Source organism: Gymnoscopelus braueri (genome assembly GCF_963280865.1).
Source record: "Gymnoscopelus braueri genome assembly, chromosome: 8".
NCBI classification, from domain to species: Eukaryota; Metazoa; Chordata; class Actinopteri; order Myctophiformes; family Myctophidae; genus Gymnoscopelus; species Gymnoscopelus braueri.
Genome location: NC_137609.1, coordinates 54,129,610 through 54,141,378, shown reverse-complemented (window position 1 = coordinate 54,141,378; position 11,769 = coordinate 54,129,610). Strand labels below are relative to the sequence as shown.

At 36.9% G+C, this 11,769-nt stretch overlaps 1 protein-coding gene across 1 annotated transcript; it reads right to left on the bottom strand.

Annotated features, from left to right (window-relative positions):
- Window positions 1–769: 769 nt before the first annotated feature.
- LOC308090204 (uncharacterized protein) lies at window positions 770–8,952 on the bottom strand. The gene is made up of 4 exons (XM_080435268.1): window positions 8,407–8,952; window positions 7,005–7,127; window positions 4,779–4,828; window positions 770–3,435 (listed from the first exon to the last, which is right to left on the bottom strand). Exons 1-4 carry the CDS (start codon window positions 8,771–8,773, stop codon window positions 3,376–3,378), a joined length of 600 nt encoding a protein of 199 aa, XP_080291394.1. The 5' UTR covers window positions 8,774–8,952; the 3' UTR covers window positions 770–3,375.
- Between the last annotated feature and the right edge of the window lie 2,817 nt (window positions 8,953–11,769).

The window sequence follows — 11,769 nt, the reverse complement described above, 5'->3', positions numbered from 1 at the left end:
ATTATCAGTCAGTCTATCAAATAAATACAAAGTAAAGGTGCAGTGGCCCAGTAGAAAATAAAATGGTGCTAAATAGCACTAAAAGTGGTTATTTGGCTCCTAACCTTAATTGGTGCTATATAGCACCTGTCTTAAAGCTTCTATATACCCCTTTTGTCAAACGGTGCATTATACATGTAGCAGTGGTTCTCAAAGTGGGGTCTGGGGACCCCCAGGGGTCCTTGAGGGGGTCCCAAGGGATCCCCAGCAGAATTAGTTAATTTATCATTTAGCTTTAACCCTATACGCATTTATTCTATTTTAAAGTAGCCGATCTACAAGCTCTCAACGCATCACGATGCGACACGTTGTGAGCTTGTAGATGTGCTATTTTCAAATAATCTTGAAATCGTTTGATTAGAATTGAGAATGATCAACAATGTCACACCCTGAGACATGCTGATATATAATCACCATGTCACCCTGTGAGGAAAATAGCCCTACATCCAATTACAGAGAATGACTTGACAGTCTGCTTCTTTCACTGCATGTAGTTTTATGCATGCAGCTCAAATCAGTTTTGCAAGGTTAAAGTTTATATAGTAACTGTTGCCCCCGCTACCAGATTCCGGATAGGCGGTTTAAGATTGATGGATGGATAGTTTATAACCATACACCAAAGGGTTGGTCGCTAATTAATTGGTCCAGTGGTTTGCGAGATTAGTTCAGATTAGCTCAGATGAGCTGAGAAATGTACTGTCTGTAGCTCTACTGCTGATTTATACTGCTATCAGAATCAGAATAAACTTTATTGTCACATCACAGGTTTACAGGAGTAAAACAATGGGTGAAATTAGTATTTGGTGCAAATTCCAAAGCTTTTGTTATTTCCATAAAAGAGAAAGGGAAGAAGAATAAAAAAAATTAAAAAACAACAATTGATTTACATATTTACACATGTATCCGGTGCAGTCAGTACCTGAGGTTAGACATAAAGGTACATGAGCATAGCTGCATATATATATACGTATATTACAGTAATATGATACTGGATGCTATGGACGTAAGTCAAGGTCCGTACCGCTTTGTACATGGGATTAAGGTGCAGAGAGTCGAACTCATAGTCCATACTAGAAAAAGCGCTCCTCGGAGCACAGGTCTCCGCCAGGTCAGGTAGGTTATTGTGGCCTCCTGGTGGCGCTATATGTGGCCAATGTGAAAAGGGTGCCATTTCTTATTAGGCCTTTCACGACAATCGGACACTGCATTCATGGCTTGAGGCATTTGTGCAAAAAAAATGTTTTGCTAAATTAGACCTGCTGGTGGCGCTATAACAGGCCAATGTTAAAAGGTTGGCATTTGTTCCTCAACATAGTGTGAAGGTGCTTGCAAAGTTTGACCACAATCGTTCATGATTTGCGGAGTTTTGTTCAAAACAAGCCACTACTGCAAACTTTAGATGTCAATCTTAGCCAATGAGAATGGAATATGAAAAATCTAACACATCCGTCTTGATCACATGACTATGGAGATCATGTGTACCGATTTGCGTGAAATTTGAATACAATCGGAAGGAGTAATATAAAAATAAAAATAAATGTTTTACGTAAGTCGGCCTCCTGGTGGCGCTATAAAAGGCAGATGTGAAAAATGCAAGGCAAAGGTTTTTCCTTGACCTCTAGGGAGTGCGCATACAAAGTTTTACACAGATCGGTGCTGTTATAGGTACAAACATGAATTTGCCTGTTATAGCGCCACCATGAGGCTGATTTGAACATTTGCAAGTGCCATTTCTTCCTCTGCAAAGTGGAAATATGCGTGCAAAATTTCACGGAAATTGCATGCTGTGTTCATGATTTGAGGCATTTTGTTCAAACCGGAGTACTCCTGCAAACTTTGGAAGCCATTTTTAGCCAATCAGGATGGAATATGAAAAATTTGAAAGATACTATGTACCGATTTGTGGGATTTTTGGACAAAATCTGTAGGAGTACTGTCAAAAAATATGTTTTGCACAAATTGGCCTCCTGGTGGCGCTATAAAAGGCCCATGTGAAAAATTTGGGGCAGAAGTTCGGAATTGGCATCCAGGGAGTGTGTGTGCTCAGTTTCGCTGCGATCAAGGCAACGGTGGCGGAGATTAGCTGGTCACAGACGGACGGACGGACGGACACACGGACACACGGACACACGGACGGACGGACGGACGGACGAACGGACGGACAGGGGGTAAAACATACTCTCTCGCCATGCCTTTCGGCCTGGCGGAGACAATAAGGGTTAAAAAAGAGGGGTGGCCAAAGCTGAATTGTTAGTGAGCCCGCCTGGGACTCCGGAGGTCCTGGAGGTCCCAGGTACGATTCCAGCTCTCAGCAATGTATCAAAGTGTCCCTGAGCAAGACACTTAAAGGGCTAGACCACTTTGGTAGAGGTTTGGGTTGTGTAGTTACCTTGCCATGACGTAACTCCAAAGGTGGACAAGAAAAGTTTATGTGCTAAAAGAGTGACACTGAGAGCTGTTTCAGCGTACAATGTAAGTCAATGAGGAGCATATTTTGACTGATCAATTTCTAATCAATGGAGCAATTATGTTAGATTTCTTGTCCACCTTTGGAGTTACATCATGGCAAGGTAACTACACAACCCAAACCTCTACTAAAGTGGTCTTGCCCTTTAACCCCTCACTGCTCCCCTCTCCTCGCTCCTCTGTGGGCACTCAGCACTCAGCTGGGTAAAGCTGAAAACTGAAGTTCCCCATGGGATAGGTATAAAATAAAAAAAAGGTAACTGTCCCTGGACAGGTAGGTCCATGACCATGGGGAAGAGCAAAAGTCCAAGACCATTCTGACAGGTGGTGATCATGGCTTGTTCATCAGTCTGACGGTAGCCAGGTGGATGTGGAAGCTGTTCATGGTGGTGTTGTTGCTATGATGTCATCACTGCCTGTACATGTGTTTGTGATTTCATGATGACATCACTGTCTGTACCACTGGTGTAAAGTAACTAAGTAAATGTACTCAAGTACTGTACTTAAGTAGTAAGTACAATGTCAAGGTATTTCTACTTCACTGGAGTATTTTCCAATTTTTACTTTGTAGATTTTGATTATTATAACGAAACATACAATACTCACTAACCAGCCCTATATACATTTCGGCCATTTGAAAATAGCCGATCTACAAGCTCACAATGCATCGCGATGCGACGCATTGTGAGCTTGTAGATCTGCTATTTTCAAAAGATTTTTGAAGCCAAATCAGGTTTTCTTTATGGTTTAGGTTCAGTATCAACACCCTATGTATGTACGCCCCAAATACTTCACACACCGCCCAGATGGAGGCGCTGTTACACAACTGAAAGCAGCACCTCTGTTGGTCCAGGATCAGACATGGAGGGGTCATGCAGGATTTTTACGTATCGTCTCGTATGTTGAACTGCTAGGCTGGATTGTATCGTACTGAAACCAGTCAGGAAAAAAAGAAACATGAATACATTGTAGTCGTAGACAGTAGTATGGAGTTTGTTGTGGTGGGGAGGACACCCACTGTGCCATAGTTTAAATCTGAGACAGTATAAGTTGTATTTATTATAATTATACTAATAATACTAATAATACTAATAATTATCATTATTATTATTATTATTATTATTATTATTACCCTTATTATTATTATTACCCTTATTATTATTATTACCCTTATTATTATTAAAGCAGTAGAGTAACAATTTAGGCAGAGGATTCTCAAATCCTGTGTTGAGGGTCACACAAGAAAAGGAGCAATTTCTGGAAATGAAATATGTAAATAGAACCAACCAGTTCTTTAAAATGTTTTGGATTTTGCTGAATTATACACAGCAGTCTGTGTCAGCAGACAAGACTGATAGACAGACATATTTCTCTCATCATGCTCAAATAGTTTTGGAGGTTAGTTGTCATAAATGTACACGTATAGCGAATAACTAAAATTACAACGCAGAATAAAACAACACAAACCACGTTGTGTTACGACATTTTATTATTATTATTAAAATTATTATTAAAATTATTATTATTATTATTATTATTATTATTACCCTTATTATTATTATTAGTAGTAGTAGTAGTAGTAGTAGTAGTAGTAGTAGTATTTTTAGTATTGTTATTAATAAGAAGAAGAAGAAGAAGAAGAAGAACAATGACTTTATGTATGTACTACAGTGGTGGAAAAAGTACTCACATTTTTTACTTATGTAAAAGTATCAATACTGCAATATAGAAATATTCTGTTACAAGTAAAAGTCCGGAATTCAAAATATACTTGAGTAAAAGTAAAAAAATATTGGCACCAAAATGCACTTAAAGTACTGAAAGTAAAAGTACTAATTATGCAGAAAGTCCCATTTCAAGTTTTCAAATGTATAAAAATCTTTTGAAATAGCAGATCTACAAGCTCAATCGCGACGCATTGTGAGCTTGTAGATATGCTATTTTCAAATGGCCGAAATGTATACAGAGCTGAAGTGATTAATGTATGTTTTATAATTATAATCAAAATCTACAAAGTAACTAGTAACTAAATAAGTAACTTCAAATAAATGTAGCGGAGTAAAAATACAATATTTGCTTATGAGATGTAGAGGAGTAGAAGTAAAAATACTGAAAATTGGAAGTACTCCAGTAAAGTAAAAGTACTTCAAAAGTGTACTTAAGTAAATGTACTTAGTTACTTTACACCACTGTGTACGTACTGTACATATGTATGTTCATACGTATATGTATGTATGTTTGTATGTATGGAAGACATAGAAATGTCCACTCACCACTGGGTCGGGGGCCTTGGGTCTGTTACGGCATCGAGCTAAACAAAAACCTTTAAACATATAACAGACACACATTAATAATTAGATCAAAAGGAAAACACTTTTTTACTGTGCAAAATATTATAATTCTTTATATCATACGTAAAAGTCTAACTGAATGTCCTGAATTCCTAAAATGTAACCCAGAACTAATCTTAATGAAAAAAATATTATTTTATCCAATCTATATAGCGTATGTCAATACAATTTATTACACGGCTTGGTTGAATGCTTGATTGTAATTGGTCAATCACTGAATTCAGCTGTGTGTTATTTTTTAATAATGTCCGCTGAACTCAATAACAGACCGCCATCTAATCAAAGACTCAGAAACAAACACACAATGTCATTTACAACTAAACGTTGCTCTCAAGAATGGTTTCAAAAACATTTGAAGCGAGAAATAGACAATGCTGTAACGAGAAAGCCTATTGATTATCACACTTCCCGTTGTTTTCCGAGGCGACCGCATTGCACTGGATGCACCTGGCATAAATTAATGGACTACTTTCAATACCGCAATTAAATCCTTTGTTTTGTTGTTGCTTTTGGGTCAATTTATCAATGTATTAAGGCGCTGTGTAATAAGCGAGATAATTAATGGGGAGCAGGTCATTATTGAGAAATAAATTCCTCCAGGGTGATTAGATCGCTTCACTAGCGTCAGGGTCTAATCACCCTATCGGGATTTATTTCTCAATAATTACCATTTAAAGTAAAGTAACTAAATACATGTACTCAAGTACTGTACTTAAGTACAATTTTGAGGTATTTTTACTTATTATACTACTGGAGTATTTCCAATTTTCAGTACTTTTACTTCTACTCCACTACATCTCAGAGGCAAATATACTTTTACTCCACTACAATTATTTGAAAGCTTTAGTCACTAGTTACTTTTGATTATCATTACAAAACATAGATTAACCACTTCAGCCCTCTATACATTTCGGCCATTTGAAAATAGCCGATCTACAAGCTCACAATGCGTTGCGATGCGACACATTTCAAGCTTGTATATCTGCTATTTTCAAAAGATTTTTAAACATTTGAAAACTTCTGAAGGACATTCTGCACAATGAGTATTTTCTACTTTTGGTACTTTAAGTACATTTTGATACCAATACTTTTGTACTTTTACTCAAGTACATTTTTAATTCCGGACTTTTGCTTGTAAGAAAGTACTTCTACATTGCAGCATTGATACTTTTACTTAAGGAAAATATGTGAGTACTTTTTCCACCACTGCTTTTTACTTATTCTTTTTTACATGTCACATCAATCTCTCTATATATATATATATATATATATATATATATATATATACAGTATATACTCTACATACAGTATATACATGAACAGAGCTTTATAGTTGAGGTCATATCTTGTTTTGTAATTATTTTGTTTTATTGACTTCTTTATGCCCTATAACTTGTTTATTTGGAATATTGGCAACTATTTGTTACTTTTTGGAAAATAAACCAGTGTTGCCTTGTGCTATAACTGCTTGGTTTGACTGCTTGGACACTTATCTAATGTTTGGTCATCAATACAATACATATTTGGGATTGTACTATTGGTATTAGGAAAAGAGACCGACTCTCCATGCTTCTCCTACCCACCGATGAGCACTCATCCTGGGCATCAAAGCCAACAAAAAAAACCTGATCTACAAACCCACCTCGTGTGGCCCTTAACCAATGATATATTAACTTGGTTAAGTCATAGTGACTTCATCATTAATTAACAGGAATTAAATTAATGATGAATTCATGATACATTAATGGTGAATTAATGTATAAGCTAATCATTAATTAAGCGTAAGAGTTAATTACGACTACAAGTTATTTAAACGTGAATTTGCTAATAAGTTGTGACCGAAAAAGTTTAACACTTTGGCGCAGTGAAAATTTACATTTGAAACTAATAAGACTCAAGTAACGATCCTTTTGGTTTTATAAATTGTATTAACATACTACCATACAGATTGGTTAAAATAATGTTTTATTAATTAAAATAATTCCTGGATTGCAGCTTTAAAGTAGTGAAACAGACTCAGATCACTTCAACATTCAAGATTGATTACAGAAGTACATAAATTACCACACAGTTTTAATTATTATTGTTGGTATGAAATACCTACTCATGTGACCTTTAAAACACTAACCATCTGAAAGTTGTACAGACCTGTTATCAGAATGACGTTGAGAACCAGAGACACGACCAGAATCACGACCGGAGGTATGATGACTATGGTCCACAAGGTCAAATCCGACGGACTGTCTTTGGTTAGCAGCTTGCAGTCAACGCCTTTCCAACAAAAAGGTGAGAAATGTACCATTTGAGAAACGCGTCACTGAAATAATCTTATTCATATTTAGTTGTGGCTAACTTTTCGGAAGCTTTGCAATCAATAGTGATCCCTGTTAACCCTTATGCCTTGCTTTAAAAAAAAATTACGTTGGGAGCTAAGAACTTGAACTTTAAATAGCAATAAAATTATGAAAATATTATATGTTTTCCCAATTATAAAAAGATGAGTTCTTGTTTAAATTACATAATTATTTAATTAATCTCAATAAAAAATAACCATTTAGATGCCAGTTTTGATATATACCACTAACAACTTTTTGAAAAATACACTATAATTCAATATTCTAAAAACAAATTTGACTTTGATTATAATCAGTAGAACCGGCTGATCCATCTGAATCATAAGTGAGAAGATTGATTTCGGTGCATTATTACTTTTTGGTTTTATATTGCTTCTGTAAAGCGACTTTGAGTATCTAGAAAAGCGGTATATAAATCGTATGTATTATCATTATATATATATATATATATATATATATATATATATATTACTTTGTATAATGTCAGATTGAACAAAAAGTTGCTTTGGGCGTGTTAAGGAACATTGTGTATTTACTGCAATAAAATGATCAAAGATCAATATTTTTACCCACACATTTACATTTATTTGACTTTGATTATTATTAGTATCATTGGCTGACCCAAGAGACTGATTTTGGTGTATATTATTACTTTTTGTATAATGTCAGATTGAAAAGGGAAAGTTACGTTAGGAGTGTTAATAAGCTTTGTATTTTGAACTTTAAATTACAATAAAATTATGAAAGATCAATACCTTTTTTTCATGAAGGAGTTCTTGTTTAAATTATTTCATGATTTAATTAACCACAATAAAAAAGTTACCCTTTAAAAAACCCTGTTTTGATCGTACAACACTAACTGTATAAAAAAAATACATTAGGCTTATATTTCAATATTCTAAAATGATTTGATTTGACTTTGATTATTATTAGTATCACCGGCTGACCCATCTGAATTATAAGTGAGAAGATTGATTTGAATGCATTATTACTTTTTGTATAATGACAGATTAAACACAAAAGTTAAGTTGGGAGTATTAACTACAAGATTTGTACCATAGACTTCCATTATAACTATAATAATAATAAATAATCATTATTTGAAATTAATTTTGCAATTAATTTCACAATTTCACAACATTTTGTGATTTACTTCATTTTTACAAAACTTCAGTCAGGAATCTTAGCATGCTTACCAGAGACGAGATGGAAGATTTCATTGGAAAAGGTGGTGTTATCTACATGGGTGCAGTAAAACAATGTCATGTCTTCCAAAGTCATGTTTTGAATGAACAGACTGTTTCCCAGCTTCACAGAGTATCTTTCTTTGAAAGTCTCATTAAAATGATCAACGTCTTCCACTTTTTTATGGTAAGTTCTCAGAATCTGATCAGGGGTTTGCCCCTCTATCTCCCTGTGCCAGATGATATTATGTTTATCCAGAGAACAGGGCAAGATGGCATTTTGTCCCGGTTCCACAATTATATTGGTCTGTTTCAGAGTGTGGACAGAGGTCATAAAAACATCACAGAAAAACAACAGCATCTGTACGAGTTTCTCCATGTTGTTGTTCAGCACACACACCTACTGTCTGTCTCTACTACACTGTCTGTCTCTACTACACTGTCTGTCTCTCAGCTGTCCTGCTGTCTGTCTCTACTACACTGTCTGTCTCTCAGCTGTCCTACTGTCTGTCTCTCAGCTGTCCTACTGTCTGTCTCTACTACACTGTGTCTCTCTCATGTGCTACTGTCTGAATGCATTAGAGGTATGAAAGTGGAATAACATCTTCCTCTTTAAGAGGTTTGACGTCAGTCAAGCCTCCTCACATAAATGTGTTACGCCTACTTCAGTAACCTCAGAACCAACTGAATGTAGGTACTGAGAGAATACTATAGCAGTGACTTCCTGTTCATCATGATACACCCACACAGCTAACTTCAACAGGAAGTTAAAGCAACTCCTTATTCAGAGTGAAATCTGCAGAACTTGTTGAGATATGTTGCCGTTATAACTGTAGATTGGGGGGAACGGTGGCGCAGTCGGTAGCCCTGTCGCCTCACAGCTAGAAGGTCCTGGGTTCAATTCCCACCGGGGATGCTGTGGGCGCTGGGGGCGTGTTCTCTCCTCCGCGTCATCAGTGCCCATACCCTAGGTGGGGTTGGCGAAAGGGCCTCTCTGTGTGGAGTTTGCATGTTCTCCCCGTGTCTCCTAGGGTAGGTACCCTCACAAAAACATGAAGTAATCCTGGTCACTATACTGCCTCCCCCTGGTCAGCCAGGGCGCCTGATGGAGGGGAAAGGAACTGATTGGAATAACGTGTTCCTTCCACGCGCTACGTCCAACCAGGGAACCTCCCCCTGTCAGGAGAAAAGAAGTGGCCTGCTTGCTCCTCAGCGTCCTTACATAGTCTAAACCAGTCGTGCATGATTGGCCAATACGCTTGTGCTAGGACGCGCTGTGATTGGCCAGTAGTCACTTTGAGTGACAGTTGGGGCAAACGCTCTCACCAAAACATTATTTACTATTTTGTCCCTATCGGCACATAACTCGAACGGCGCTGAGTCGGCCCAAGCGAACCTCGCAACGTTCGGCGCGGCAACTCGCTCGCTTTAGCTCGCTCGGTGGTGCCTTGACGTGGCTCAAGTTCGCAAGAGCTTCAGCTTGGGCCCTCCCTAGGCTGGCAGAGGGAGAGTAGCGCCCAGGATTACATAGGCAATTGGCACTGGGTGAAAAAAATATGGGTTACGAAATCGTGGGATAAAAAATAATAATAATAACTGTAGATTGGAAAGCAGAAAATCTGTGGCCAGCATTCTCAGTTTCATAATTTTCTTATTAGGCTATTATTATTATTATTATTATTATTATTATTATTATTATTATTATTATTATTATTATTATTATTATTTACATTACACAGTCAATATGCAAGGGATGGACAGTGAGCCGGTCTTTATTGATGAATAAATCCAGGTGATTAGCGGAGGAGAGAATGAAGAATCTATTTGATTTGAAATGCCCATTTTGTTTTTTTATAAGACTGTTGTTTTGTTTGTGAAAGTAAATGCCTCCGCAATCCATCCCTCTGCTTTTGATATCTCCCCGGTCAGTAATTTTTATGGCCGTTGGGGATGTGTTATCCCTGCATCTGTTCAGACTAAATTAAATGCAAAGTGGAAATGTAGTCTGATGTGATTGATATTTATATTTGATATCACAATGTAATATTTAATTAAAAACATCTTAATCACATTAACCTCAGATACCTATTTTATTTGCCAATTTGGCTACATGTTTTGCCAATTTTGAATTCTGTGGTGAACTCTGTGTCCTGTTAATGCACTTTCACCATTCTGCCTTGCTGTGCTGTTATATGTCATGCTGCCATGTTTATTCTGAATTGACATGCTGCCAGTGGTGTAAAGTAACTAGTACTCAACTGTACTTACTAATTTTGAGGTATGTTTTTTACTTAAGTACTTTTACTGAGTATTTCCAATTTTCAGTTTAGTTACTTTGTAGATTTCTATTACACAAAACATGTATTACCCACTTCAGCCCTATATACATTTTGGCCATTTGAAAATAGCCGATCTACAAGCTCACAATGCGTCGCATCAGCTTGTAGATCGGCTGTAATGCAGTGATTTTTAATTCATTGCATTACAGTATTTTATTAGATATGTTTATTACTGTTATTTATTGCGGTACACTGCTGGTTCTCCTGAGTATGTTTTTTGTTTCTTTTGTAAGCATGCAAATGATAATGAAACCTTATATTATTATTCCGGAGGGAGGGGTTTACCAGGCTACCTTAAGTTCAGACAGTGTATCCCACTGAGCATGTGCACAGTAGGTGTACACTCTTATCAAGTGTTTAGCAATATTTTCTAGTAGGTGTACACTCTTATCAAGTGTTTAGCAATGTTTTCTTAATTTATTTTTCAGAATAGAATCAATTCAACAACACCCCAATCCCTACTATTGATTATACACTGTGCTGTACATTACAGCTTAACAATAACCAATATACCAATATGATATGGCCAGGGAGACATTTTTACTCAAACATAATGGTTGGAATGGATTCAGCACCCGTGAAACCCCCTAGTTCAGGGGTTTTCAACTGGTGGTCCGTGGACCACTGGTGGTCCGTGGAGGTATTGCATGTGGTCCCTAATCATGCATTCAGTATTGTAGGAAAGTGAAGATTTTTTTTTTTTTTTAGAAACTTGTATTTGAGGAATTAAAGACATTATCATCATCATCAGTGGTCCTATGAGGGCTTAACCACAAAAGAGGATCAGCTCATTGCCATGTCCACAGACTCTGTCAAGAGGCACATGTATGAAACACATGGGTTGTCAGGCACAATTCCCAAGGCTTGCAGTAAAAGCAAAATGTATTTGACCTTTTGTAACTACGTATCTCTGTGACAGTAGTATTTTCATGCTGGCATACTTGAAAAATATGTACAGGGCAAGGTTTGAGCCAGAAAATGACATGAGACATGAGACTCAACTATAGCCAAGAATAGACAAACATGGACCACCCGT

Coding starts and splice junctions, on each gene's coding strand:
- LOC308090204 (XM_080435268.1), bottom strand. CDS start 8,773: ATGGAGAAACTCGTACAGATGCTGTTGTTTTTCTGTGATGTTTTTATG. Junction 4,829..7,004: donor CAACGTCATTCTGATAACAG/GTCTGTACAACT, acceptor ATATGTTTAAAG/GTTTTTGTTTAGCTCGATGC. Junction 3,436..4,778: donor CCAAGGCCCCCGACCCAGTG/GTGAGTGGACAT, acceptor GACTGGTTTCAG/TACGATACAATCCAGCCTAG.